Source organism: Denticeps clupeoides, chromosome 1 (assembly GCF_900700375.1).
Source record: "Denticeps clupeoides chromosome 1, fDenClu1.1, whole genome shotgun sequence".
Taxonomy (NCBI): domain Eukaryota; kingdom Metazoa; phylum Chordata; class Actinopteri; order Clupeiformes; family Denticipitidae; genus Denticeps; species Denticeps clupeoides.
This window is the reverse complement of record NC_041707.1, coordinates 36,653,261-36,666,786: the sequence shown is the minus strand read 5'-3', so window position 1 is coordinate 36,666,786 and position 13,526 is coordinate 36,653,261. Positions and strand designations below refer to the sequence as shown.

Sequence of the window (13,526 nt, the reverse complement as noted above, 5' to 3'; positions counted from 1 at the left end):
TAAATGTGTCAGATACAGTACAGGCCAAAAGTTTGGACACACCTTCTCATTCAATGTGTTTCCTTTATTTTCGTGACCATTTACGTTGGTAGATTCTCACTGAAGGCATCAAAACTATGAATGAACACACGTGGAGTTATGTACTTAACAAAAAAAGGTGAAATAATTGAAAACATGTTTTATATTCTAGTTTCTTTGCTCTGGTTACTGCTTTGCACACTCTTGGCATTCTCTCGATGAGCTTCAAGAGGTCGTCACCTGAAATGCTTCTCCAACAGTCTTGAAGGAGTTCCCAGAGGTGTTTAGCACTTGTTGGTCCAGCTCACCCCAAACCATCTGGATTGGGTTCAGGTCCGGTGACTGTAGAGGTCTCCACTTGTTTTTTTTTTTAAGTGTGAAGTGATTGTCACTTGTGATACACAGCAGCACAGCACACGGTGGACACAGAGAAATTTGTCCTCTGTATTTAACCCATCACCCTCCACATGTGCTCATTCATAGTTTTGAGGCCTTCAGTGAGAATCTACCAACGTAAATGGTCATGAAAATAAAGAAAACACATTGAATGAGAAGGTGTGTCCAAACCTTTGGGCTGTACCGTATATAATAATATCATCTCATTACATGATGTTGTTTCGGCTGCTTTGTAAACTTTGGAGAATGTTGTCCACGAGAGAACCGCGGTTTAACCCATCTAATAGTTCACTTTAACAGCAGATCTTCATTTCCCTCATGTGACTGAATTTCACTCTTACGAAGCATTTTAGACTGTACATGATGAAAGGTTTTTCTGACACACACACACACACACGTTTCTGTTTCCTGTTTCCCTGTAGGTCACATGCAGTGCCGCTGAAGTGCTCATCCTCCTCTCATGTTAGAGTGTAGCTGCTGTGGGTGAATGGTTGGAATCTTTAATCTCACTCATAAGCAGACAAATGCTGGTACGCGAGGAGAAGAGGACACTAGTCTTACAGAGTAATGTTTTAAATCTTCATATTTTAAACGAAGCAAGTGTGTGTGTGTGTGTGTGTGTGTGTGTATGAAACATGGTCACGTGACCACCAAGCAGTGGCCTGCATTGAGGATGTTTTGTACACTTGTTCTTGGTATGACTGGAACCAGTAGAGGCCAGGATAAGAAGAGTGAGGGAGTGAGAGAGAGAGGGAGAGAGAGAGGGAGGGAGAGGTAGAGAGAGAGAGGAAAAGAGAGAGAATATGAGCGCCGCTACTTCCTTACATTCTGTTCAGTTTCGTTTCTGCCCCTCAGCCACAGCGCAGCTGCGCCCGGGTCACCTGCCTTCCTCCAGAAACTGTCGCCGCGTCGCAGCGAGTCCAGCGACGATGAGGGGGCCGGGTCTGCTGATCACTGCTTACCTGCTGGCCTCAGGTAGGTCATTTCATCAAACCATCTCTCAACCATAAACCGTGATTTCACTATATTTCATCTTCCACTCCTGCGTCGCGACCCGCGTGGCTCATTTCCGTCTTCTTTTGATGAAGGTGTTTTATTATTATAAGTTTTATTATTTAAATTGCTTTTTCAGCTCCATCAGCTTTAAAATGAGTGTATAAAACGCTTCGTTTGAGTTTAGGAAGGTCTAGCCGCTTATCAGTGGTCTTTGCACTTTTGATTCTTTATCTCCTTTCATATGCTCCTCCCTGGGCTTTTTTTTTTTTTTTTTTACAATTTAAAAACGTAGCGCATGTATTATAGCAACACGAACGCGTTATTGCCATGCAGGTCTGCGCATGCGCACTCCAGTTTCCCCATTTTTTAACCACGTTACAGCTCACACTCACATGTTTTCCTGTGATCTCAACGCTGACCTACGAGGAAGAGTCATATAAGCAGAGTACAGTACAGACCAATGACGAAATAAAGCGTAACGCAGCATCTTTACACCTGCAACACCGGAGTTGAGGGAGTAAACTGAAAAGTCAAAATCAACCCCCATCCTTTCATCACTTGTGCTGTTTTATCAATTTTATCAATGCATAGGTATATTGAGCAAAATGCTGAGAGATAGAGAGAGGCTAATATATGCCGCAGGTGCCAGTATTTCTCAGCAGCGCCACACTGTGAAACAAGCGCGTCTCCCCTGGGTCCTAGAGCCTGTATCTCACCAGCCAATCAAAATAATAATAATAATAATAAAAGAAAAATCAGAAAATAGCAGTATAGTATCTGGTTAAGATACGACATAACCACCAATGAAAAGCCATCCTGGAATTCGGAGAGTTATTACAAAATCATTCATAAGCACTCTGATTCATAGGCACTCCGAGCAGCACTTCAAGCACTGAGTTTTAATAATACAACAAATCCACAACTTTTTTGAGACAAACAATGACAACTTGACTGCTGTTAGAGAATGATGCCAAGATAGTAAGCATCAGTTTTCCAATGCTGGGTCTCTGTAGCCTGAAAAGCTTGTTCACCGACAACACCTGTCCAGAGCAAGTAGTCTCGGTCATAGGGCAGTGGTGGCCTAGTGGTTAAGGAAGCGGCCCCATAATCAAAAGGTTGATGGTTCGAATCCCGATCCGCTCCCCGGGTGCCTGTCATGGCTGCCCACTGGTCACCAAGGGTGATGGTGAAATACAGGGGACACATTTCGTTGTGACACAGTGTCCTGTGCTTGCTGTGTGTCATAATGACAATGATAAAATTCACCATCCCCCCAATTTGCTTTTACAACTAAACTACTGTGTATATGTATACACACACATACACACAAAATTTGGATGCAGATACTCATTTTACGGGTTTTGCAAAAGCCGCCAAAAGAGTCGACTCTGAAAAAACTGATTCATCAAACATACTTCACTTTCTCCTGCTACTAAATAAAAAAATATATATACTAAAAATGTTTCTTGCAGTGAAGGTGATGAAAAGTGAAAGTGAAGTGATTGTCATTGTGAAGCACAGCAAAAACAGCACACAGTGATGCTTTCGTTTTTTTCTCCCAAGTTAGTGTCAACTTCTGTTTACTTTACTTTCTTATTACACATTTATATTACAATACAACCAATGGCAAAAAAATCCCATGATGAGCAGTGGGCAGCCATGACAGGTGCAGTGTTTGGGGACGTCAATTATCAAATTAATTATCCAATTAATTGTCTAATTAATTAATGAATGACACAAAACAAAGGCAGGAAATGAGACTCTGGGGGAACCACTTAATTAATCGCAAGTCATCATAACTTTTGGCCAGATACAGTAAACTGTGAGGTAAATTATTGATGAAAGATAGGACCAAAGAAAGACAAACAGGGTATCCTATATTATAAAATGTGATTGCTTATAAAATTTTTCCCCTTTTATGTTCATCTATCTATCTATCTATCTATCTATCTATCTATCTATCTATCTATCTATCTATCTATCTATCTATCTATCTATCTATCTATCTATCTATCTATCTATTTATTTATTTATCTAGTAGTATCAGGCCAAGAAGACAGGAGGCATACACCATCAGCAAGTCTTCAACCACCTGCTGAATTTACCTCTCAGACCCCACTTACCTCAGCTGGAACCATGCCTGCTCCCACCACAACGGCCAAATCGGCCAACACAACCACACCTGCACCCACCACAACCACACCTGCACCCACCACAACCACCAAATCACCCAACACAACCACGCCTGCACCCACCACAACCACACCTGCACCCACCACAACCACCAAATCGCCCAACACAACCACGCCTGCACCCACAATACCAGGTCCTACACCTCCAACCAACTTAACAGTGGGGAACTACACTCTCAGAAATGGGACGAGTCTGTGTGTTATGGCCCAGATGGCGCTGCAGGTTCGAGTGAACAACAGCCAGGTATTGTGTCCGTACATCACACAAAATTGTGGCTGCTGCTCTAAAGATGCTGGTTTGGTTGCAGACAGACGCTCCGTCTGGAACTTTCTCTGCATTTTCTCTTTCAGGCTGTGGGCGTCTTCATCGTACAGCCGGACGAGAGCAACCCTGCAGGAGACTGCTCGAAGGACACCGTCAACTTATCAGTCAACTTTACCCAGGGCTACATTAACTTTACCTTCACTAGGGTGAGCATGAAATACTGACATTTGCCCTTCACCTCAAATTGCGCAATTTCAACATGAAAGTGAAAGTCAAGTGATTGTGAAACACTGCAGACACAAAAAAATGTGTTTTTAACCCATCACCCTTGGTGAGCACTGGGCAGCTGCTCAGTGGCACCTTGGCGGATTGGGATTAGAACCGGCAACCTTCTGATTACGGGACCGCTTCCTAAACCGCTAGGCCGCCCAACATCAGGTCCAAATGTGAATAGATAAGATTCTTCCAGCAGCAACAGCTGGAGACACGTCAGGAAACACTTGGAAAACACTAGGGTGGTAGTAGCCTAGTGGGTAACACACTCGGCTATGAACCAGAAGACCCAGGTTCAAACCCCACTTACTACCATTGTGTCCCTGAGCAAGACACATAACCCTAAGTTGCTCCGGGGGGGGGACTGTCCCTGTAACTACTGATTGTAAGTCACTCTGGATAAGGACGTCTGATAAATGCTGTAAATGTAAAAAATGTTCCGTGAACCTGCTCCCTGAACCCTAACCCCAAACATAAACCTAAACCTAACCCTATTATATACGTCTTTCACAAGTGTGAAAGTGCCTGATGAATTTACATGTGTAGTTTGACCCCAAGCTGAAAGACACTGTATTAATGGATATTAATACAGTGGTGGCCTAGTGGGGCAGTGGTGGCCTAGCGCTTAAGGAAGCGGCCCCGTAATCAGAAGGTTGCCGGTTCGAAATGCGAATGCCAATCCGCCAAGGAGCCACTGAGCAAAGCACCATACCCACACACTGCTCGGCGGGCGCCTGTCTGATTACTGTCATGGCTGCCCACTGCTCACTCAGGGTGATGGGTTAAATGCAAAGGACAAATTTCACTGTGTGCTGTGCTGCTGTGTATCACATGTGACAATCACTTCACTTTCACTTTAATTTGGAACTATTATTTTGAAACATTGCCTAGCATCAAAAGTGCGGCTGCAGCAATTGATGAACCAACGTGTGTGAGTTTGCAGACATGCATAAATTTGTGAAAGTGGAGATTTCAAGTTTTTTTGTTTAATGAGTAAGAGAAAACTTTTTAACTTAATTTTAACTTAATTTTACTCAGATCAAAAAGGCACGTTCAACAGAGCCAACGGAGCCTTCCTGGCATCGGCCCACTATTTGAGAAGTGTAACCCGGCCATATCTGCGGTTGCCTAATCTGACCCCCCCGCGGAAGAAAAATCTGATTGGGAAAACCCGAAACTGAAGTTGGAATTTGTGTTGCACATTGGGGACGTTTTTTGAGACAGTAACTGGAACTTTTCGGTTGTATTCCGTCCTTGTTGAGCAGCTAAATTAGTGTCTTAAAAATACACTAATTAAAATTAAAAAATGTTCTTTTACTACCACAGTGCGGGCAAACGCTGCAGAACGGTATCGAGGTATTTATAGATTAGGGCATTTCAAGAAACAACGATTGGCTGCTGCTCCAGTTAACACATTAATCTGAAAATTTCAAAAGTTGGTAAAAGTTGGTAAGTTCGATGGTAACTTGAAAGCACGTTGTAAGTCGCTCTGGATAAGAGCGTCTGTCAAAGGCATTAAATGTAAATGTAAAAAGTTCAGGAATCCATCGGGAACCACCTCTCTGGATACGCGTGTTGTGTTGCGTTGTTACACTCTGCCGTTCTCTGCTCCTTCGACAGAACGCCAGCACCAGCACCGTCTACGCCAGCTCCCTCGCCCTGATGTTGACCTACTCCTTCCAGCAGGGAGGTAATGCCACTCTTCTTGTCTTGCTGGTTTCCACTCGTAAACACATTCCGGAACCACATTCCATGGTCTCTCTTCGCCTCTCTGCGACTGCAGCTTATTCATGCCAATGAAGTGCTGAAAACTGCATGCAATAAATAATAAACGCGGGTTGTGCAAGTGTTAAGATGTCAATTACCAACCAACTTAAGTTAACTTCAAGGTAACAAAGGGAGGCAAGTGACAGAGAAGCAGGAAGGAAGATGACCAAGAACTCCCGAACTCATTTCCCTGGTCGGCAGGGTCATTGCCATTGGTTGCAGCCGTGTCCCTGCCACGGCGGCAGTAAAGTCTCGGCCGTTTAGCTGTGTTGTGCGTGGTAGCGAGGCTGTATGGACAGCTCATGCACAGGGAACTACAGGGTGGGCCATTTATATGCATGCACCTTAATAAAATGGGAATGGTTGGTGATATTAACGTCCTGTTCGTGGCACATTAGTATATGTGAGGGGGCAAACTTTTCAAGATGGCCATTTTGAAGTCGGCCATCTTGGATCCAACTGTTGTTTTTTCAATATGAAGAGGGTCATGTGACACATAAAATTTATTGGTAATTTCAAAAGAAAAACAATGGTCATGTCATGAGATATTTACAAGTTTCTGACCACTTCTAAAATGGCTTCAATGTAACCAACCATTCCCATTTTATTAAGGTGTATCCATATAAATGGCCCACCCTGTAGAAAAAAAAATCACATAAGAAAGGAAGGAATCCCAGCTCAAAATGCATTAAAAGCAACCGAAAAGGAAGCTGTAAAAGGACCCAGTAGACCCCAAATATCATCAGATATTCCTGCATGGTATGTGTGAACATTTGAACATGTATTTAGTTTTATGTAGATCAGTAAAGTATAAACAGGGAAAAACACTGGCTGAATAAAGAGGGGCAGGTTCGAGCAATCGCAGGCTTTGTTTGCTTTAGCTGTTTGCCCAACGCTGATAGATTAATGCGATCGTCGGTGCACATCTGAACAGAAAGTGTTGTTAACGTCAGGTGCACGTCGCTGTCATTATGATCTCGCCCACAATTCAGTTCAGCATCAGTATCATTCTAACATGCAATGATGTACACAATAAAAAAAACATTTTACAAGGCAGTATTAACGATAAACTCAGCTAAAGGAAGACACACCCTCAAATACAGATGTGGATAATGTGTACTGTAACAAAATGAATCACTGAATACATTTAAGAACAAATGCATTTGCTGTGAGGTGTTACAGGAGAGTGCGACTGACGTGCTCCCGTTTTGCAGCTCCCGCGTCACTCTTCCAGGCCAATAACGGATCGCTGGAGTTGTTCAAAGCAGCAGCCAGCCATTCCTACTCTTGCAAAAACGAATCCGTCTTCCTGGGGAACGGGATCTATCTGGACGTGAGCCAGGACAGGATCCAGGCCTACAACTTCACCCGGGACATGTTTGGTGAAAGTGGGTATCTGAGAGTCTCCCGGTTCTAAATTTGCCAGATAAAACGCAACCATCGGCCTTGTCTAGGAAAAAACGGATTTGCTTGTAATTGCCACCATGCAGAGCCTTCCTGTAAATCACATGGAGCAGGGAACATTCTTGTTGATGCCTGGAAGGTACAAGACTGACTTGTCAGACCGGTTGATTCCAGATGTTTTCTGTTGCTTGATGTTACAGTTGACCTCTGCCCTGCCGACAAGCCCAACTACACTCTGCCTATCGTGGTGGGCATCATCCTCCTCGTCCTCATCCTTGTCGTAGTCCTGGTGTACGTGCTGAGCAGGAGGAGAAGATCCGAAGGGTACCAGCCTCTCTGAGGGAAGGTCACCTCGCTCCGAGACTCCCCTCCCTCACCGTGTACATCTTCATTACTGAACACGATTTAATCAAGCTTTAAAATCAGTGCCTTCGCATGTACGAGATATAAGGTGCCTTGTAAATGTAAATTTGCAGCTGATCAAAGACCCGTTTCATGTGAAGCATGTTTAAATAGAATACACTGAACTTAAAGGGATTTTGTGCTTTTAAAGTTTTTCATGCTTTTCATAGAGGCTAGTTATTAATTTATACGATCCTAAAATGTGTTTACTACACCCTTGTTCATATTTTGGCAAACTTTATATTCCGCCCTTAAAAGCCGATGCCTTGAATCCTTCTCTTTTTTTTACAGTCTTTGGGTGTTTTAATTCTGTGCTGAATAGGTTTCACCAAAAAAAAAAATAAACCTTATTAATAAACCCTCCGTCTGAATCATCGATTTCATAACGTAGCCAGATGTGCAGCCAGGGGTTTTGGGGGCGGGGTTTCTGGGGCTAAACTCCATTCGGGGCGGGACTTGAGAATAACGGAGTTGAGAAAGGACAGGACCCCCGATACGAAACTTCACACCCCGAAACCCGCGGAGAGAATCCACGCAGTCATGGCAGGTAAAAAGAAGAGGAAAATCATTTCAAAAAATGCACGCGGTCTCGGCGTTTATTCATATTTCAGTGCAATATGTCGATCGCCCCGTGGACTGATGAAGTTGGTTAAATAAATAAAGTTAATGAATTGCGATGGCGGTGTTGGTGTTGGTGAGTAACTGACTGCGGGGTTCGGTTCAGAGAACTCGGCGACCGACGCCCCGGACTCCGGCCCGCCCGAGGCAGGCCCGCTGGTCCGAGTCTTCTTCCAAAAGGAGCATGGCAAGATCAAGAAATACCTGGAGTCGGAACCCAAAGCTTTAGGGGTACGTGCTGCAGTAATTACGCGTTATTATCCACATTATCCACTAACGGCGCCGTGAACCATCTGCCTTCGGTTCGAGCGGGTTTGACGCAGTCGTTTTGTCTTTTGCAGACAAACGACTCTCGGTGAGTCGTTTTGGTGAACGAGTCGTTTGTTTTGTTCGTTAGATTCATATGTTACGCAATAGTGAGTGATAAACGTACTAGTTACATAGTGACAGGTGACAAGAATAAATTGGTTATGAATAAATCCTTACTAATTTCATTAAACCAATACCTAATTACTTAACGCTGAACAGACAGAGGCAATTTTTAAACAAAATGTAAAATATTGTTCATTATGTATATTGCAATCCACGTGTTTAAACGAACGTGTTTAGAAAAAAAAGAACTTAACACACAAAGTTACATAAGATTATTGCCATTTATGTGTTTTTGCTCTGCTGTAAAGTTGACAAAATGTCACTTATGGCCATGTCTGTATGCCTTTGTTGCCAGATCACTGAGATCATGCTCAGTTTGTTCCAGATCAATTCGGCCTTAATGTCTTATATGGTGGACGTGGGACAAGGTGTACTCCCTTTGATAGAGGTTGGATGTGCGTGCACGGTAAGTGTCCAGGGAATAACCACAGCCCCCCCTTGTAAGTGCATGAGTGCATGATTTTTAAATGTAAACTGAGGTTGAACTAGTAAGACATTCGGAGTCACTTACATTATTTAACTATTTTATTTCTTACACGTGCTCCCTTTAGGGCATTATTGCTGGAAGTGTGGCTGTTGCAGCTCGGAATCTTAACCTCACTCTGGTAAGTTATTTCATATCAAAGTGAATGTCACATGTGACACAGCGCAGCACCCAGTGCACACAGTGAAATGTGTCCTCTGCATTTAACCACCACCCTTGGGCCGCCATGACGGACACCCGGGGAGCAGTGTGTGGGGACGGTGCTTTACTCAGTGGTGGACATGATGCATTTCAGAGTGAATGTACGTTTTTATACATGTGCATGTAATGTATGCATATTTCTCCACGGCTCCCTGTGGCCGCAGTTGAAGGCCTGTCTGGGGCTCCAGATCGTCGCCTGCACGGCCTCCAGCATTGCCTGTCTCGTTGTCTCTGCGACGATACACTACACGTATAAATGCTGGTCTACGCTCCATCACAACGACACGGCGAACGAGACCGATTGCTACATACTGGCTGTAAGTGTGCCTGGTGGATGCCGTCTACACGCGTCTTACTTAGAACCTACTCTATTCTCACCCGCTTCCCTTCTCACGCAGGGCGCCATTGAGCACTTCAGCACAGAGAAAATTGTGATCCAGGTCGCGCTCATCACGATCTCGGCCACGTTAGCAAGCTACTGCTGCAAGGTCATCCACTGCTGCACCCCGGCCGCTCACGTGGTGAGGGATGCGGCGGAGCGTGCATGTTGCCATGGCAACACGCTGTAAGTTGGATGTTAACCTGTCGCTGTGTTTACTCGTTGCAGCCGGTGATCACGGTCAACACGCCGCTGACTGAGCAGGCGTAGAAATGGGCACGTGGTGGAGAAAAAGTAAGAGTCTCCTGTACCAAGTGTTTTAATGTAAATACGCACATTTACTAACCACTAACCATCTGAATTAGTGAATGACTGGCAAGTCAAGACTGTATCTACTATGGACAAAACATCTACTATAAATTTTTTTTTAAAAATACAAAAAATACGCATGAATAATGTTTTTTAAAATGGAACTCCAGTGTGAAATGCTATCATGGTACACATAATGAGAAATTATTATAATTGGACTTTTGTTGCTGTAAAAAAAAAAAAAAAAAGGTGCTGAAGTTATAAGAAGCTTCTCAGTTATAACGTTGTAGTGAAGACTAGGGTCAGGCTACGGTACTCTTTGCTTAATCAAATCAGGTCTGTTTTCATAACTTTATTTTTGAAAATGCTACATATATCATACACATGACATATTTAGAAAATCTCATGAATCCAAGAACAGCTTTTAATACTGACTTGATTTTTTTATACAGCTTATTATGTTCTTGAGAACTGTAAAAAAAAAAAATGCATGACTGTGATGTGACCAAAGTCTGGAAATAAAAAGGCCTTGTTTCTGTCCATCTTTCATTTAAAATCCGACAAAGGTCCCAAAAGGTCCGTGTCATTTGTAGAATTGGGGGGACTACAGGTCCTTCCTGGTGGTTAATACATCTGCAGCTCATCTGCCCAGTGCTCCTGAGTGAATAAAAGGTGCAAAACGTTCATGAAAACATCAAACACCATCTGATCTTTATTTATTTCAATGTCCCACCTGAGATGAAGACGACGTGATTTCTTCCAAGTCACCATAGCAACCTTTTTTGTGCCGAATCAGATCCCCCCACAGCACCGAACTGTGACATCCTGGACACTGCCCTTCTATAGGGATCATACAGTCAGGCTCAGACTTGAGGAAGTGCCTGGCCAGGCAGATCAGGTGGCAGATCATGTGACAAGCGTGGTGGAAGCAGGACAGCTTCTCGTCGGGCTGAAAAAGATACGGTTCCATGTCAGGAAACCTCAACTACATCAATGTTGTGGGTAGACAGGATAAAAAGACAGACTTAAAAAAAGCCTACTCTAGCCAAGCGACAAACTTCTAATTATTTGTCAATTAACTGCCAGATCTCCTGGGCACCAAACATGTAACTTCACCCCAAAACTACATTTACAGCATTTACAGGGACTGTAGTTACAGGGAATCAGTAGTTACAGGGACAGTCCCCCCCTGGAGCAACTTAGGGTTAAGTGTCTTGCTCAGGGACACAATGGTAGTAAGTGGGATTTGAACCCGGGTCTTCTGGTTCATAGGCGAGTGTGTTACCCACTAGGCTACTACCAGTCCTTTGTTGATTGTTGTTCATTTCTGACACAATGATGGCCAATATTAAAGGTTTCATCTCCTACGCATGAGCATCAAGATGAATTTTATTGTGAATTGGTAAAAGTTGGTCGCCTCACCGGCACCGTCTGCAGGCAGAGGTGGCATTTTTCACTCCTCCCGTTGCGGTCCCCCTCGTGAGCCGCTGTCTGCGGCTGCTTCTTGGCGCGGACGCTGCCGAAGGCCACTGGGATGTGCAGGGGGGGCTGCAGGGTGGGCTCGAAGTCTAGCAGGTACTCCTGCCGCAGCCAGCGGACGGTGAGGGGCAGCCGGTTCCACGGTGCCACCCGCAGCATGCTGGACACCACTCGCCAGTGGAACTGCAGGCTGGACTCCCGGCGCGAGCGCCGAGACACGTGCGTCAGGCGGCGGGAGGAGTGAGGATGCTGCCACGCCCACTCAAACTGACAGAAGAAGCAGAAGTTTTACAGGTACGACTGCTTTTCTTGCATATGGGTTGTGTACTGCGACCACACACAGTTAAATGTGTACGGTTGTAGGTTTGCTGTATTGTTTTATGCACCTTGGACCACACAGAACTACAGGCTACTACAAGGTGGTAGTAGCCTAGTGGGTAACACACTCGCCTATGAACCAGAAGACCCGGGTTCGAATCCCGCTTACTACCATTGTGTCCCTGAGCAAGACACTTAACCCTAAGTTGCTCCAGGGAGACTGTCCCTGTAACTACTGATTGTAAGTCGCTCTGGATAAGGGCGTCTGATAAATGCTGTAACTGTAAATGTAAATGTACAGTACAGGCCAAAAGTTTGGACACATCTTCTCATTCAATGTGTTTTCTTTATTTCCATGACCATTTACATTGGTAGATTCTCACTGAAGGCATCAAAAATATGAATGAACACATGTGGAGTTATGTACTTAACAAAAAAAGGTGAAATAACTGAGAACATGTTTTATTTTCTAGTTTCTTTGCTCTGATTACTGCTTTGCACACTCTTGCCATTCTCTCGATGAGCTTCAAGAGGTCGTCACCTGAAATGCTTTTCCAACAGTCTTGAAGGAGTTCCCAGAGGTGTTTAGCACTTGTTGGTCCAACTCACCCCAAACCATCTCGATTGGGTTCAGGTCCGGTGACTGTGGAGGTCAGGTCTCCACTTTTTGGTAAGTACATAACTCCACATGTGTTCATTCATAGTTTTGATGCCTTCAGTGAGAATCTACCAACGTAAATGGTCATGAAAATAAAGAAAACACATTGAATGAGAAGGTGTACAAACTTTTGGCCTCTACTGTATCTATGACTTTGTGGGGACGGTGCTTTGCTCAGTGGCACCTTGGTGTTTCGGGGTTCGAACCAGAAACCTTCCAATTATTGTGATATAATAGATCATGTGCTGCATTATGATATAATCGATTATATTCTGCACTGCATCGATTATACGATTAACATCCCTAAGATGAAATATGAACAGCCTGTCCTGACTTGACGTTCTTACCCTTAGAGCCGCAATGTCTGATGGGAAGCCGTGGATGATCAGCACCATTTCCCTGATCAGGAAATAGAAGGTTAGAACAGACGATACAAGCAGGTTTGCGCATGTTCACGACCGACTTGTTCCTCACCACGGTCCCCTTCCGCTGGTCCGCTTTGCACCGCCTTTGTGCCGCCCGGCGTTATGTTGTCCGATCCGCCGCTCCGGATTCACCGTGAACCCGATGTAAATGCGACCTTTAAACTTGGGGTTGGTGCAAAACAGCATATAGACCCCGAAGAAGCCCTCCACCTCGACAACCATCGTTCGGTCACACGCTAGAGGTCCGGTCCCGCCCGGCCTCCACTCGCCGCGAAGAAATCATTTTCAGCGGGTGCGGCCGCTGCCGCGTTGTACCGTTTGCAGGTCGTCGCACCTGGGAAATAAAGAGAACGGCGTGATAATTCATCACGAACGGGGTCGTTTTGACTATTTAAAAAAAGAAACGCCTCTTTAGCTGTCCCAAAATTCGCCTGATCACACACACATGAAAACACAAGCGTTTAAGTTTACGAAGGGAGAAAAAATATATGTAAAAAAATATGTGTCAAG

At 44.4% G+C, this 13,526-nt stretch overlaps 3 protein-coding genes across 3 annotated transcripts; 2 read left to right on the top strand and 1 right to left on the bottom strand.

Moving 5' to 3' along the window:
- Positions 1 to 1,121: 1,121 nt before the first annotated feature.
- cd68 (CD68 molecule) lies at positions 1,122 to 8,072 on the top strand. The gene is made up of 7 exons (XM_028986214.1): positions 1,122 to 1,145; positions 1,270 to 1,389; positions 3,449 to 3,846; positions 3,954 to 4,073; positions 5,761 to 5,830; positions 7,122 to 7,295; positions 7,512 to 8,072. Exons 2-7 carry the CDS (start codon positions 1,344 to 1,346, stop codon positions 7,649 to 7,651), a joined length of 948 nt encoding a protein of 315 aa, XP_028842047.1. The 5' UTR covers positions 1,122 to 1,145; positions 1,270 to 1,343; the 3' UTR covers positions 7,652 to 8,072.
- Positions 8,073 to 8,157: 85 nt separating this feature from the next.
- LOC114795376 (uncharacterized) lies at positions 8,158 to 10,676 on the top strand. Its single transcript, XM_028988575.1, has 7 exons — positions 8,158 to 8,260; positions 8,438 to 8,562; positions 9,059 to 9,169; positions 9,315 to 9,368; positions 9,613 to 9,765; positions 9,847 to 9,969; positions 10,056 to 10,676. Exons 1-7 carry the CDS (start codon positions 8,254 to 8,256, stop codon positions 10,095 to 10,097), a joined length of 615 nt encoding a protein of 204 aa, XP_028844408.1. The 5' UTR covers positions 8,158 to 8,253; the 3' UTR covers positions 10,098 to 10,676.
- On the bottom strand, positions 10,631 to 13,404 carry slx1b (SLX1 homolog B, structure-specific endonuclease subunit). Its single transcript, XM_028988561.1, has 5 exons — positions 13,066 to 13,404; positions 12,939 to 12,990; positions 11,559 to 11,882; positions 10,870 to 11,085; positions 10,631 to 10,793 (listed from the first exon to the last, which is right to left on the bottom strand). The coding sequence occupies exons 1-5, from the start codon at positions 13,236 to 13,238 to the stop codon at positions 10,761 to 10,763; spliced, it is 798 nt and encodes a 265-aa protein (XP_028844394.1). The 5' UTR covers positions 13,239 to 13,404; the 3' UTR covers positions 10,631 to 10,760.
- Positions 13,405 to 13,526: the final 122 nt, after the last annotated feature.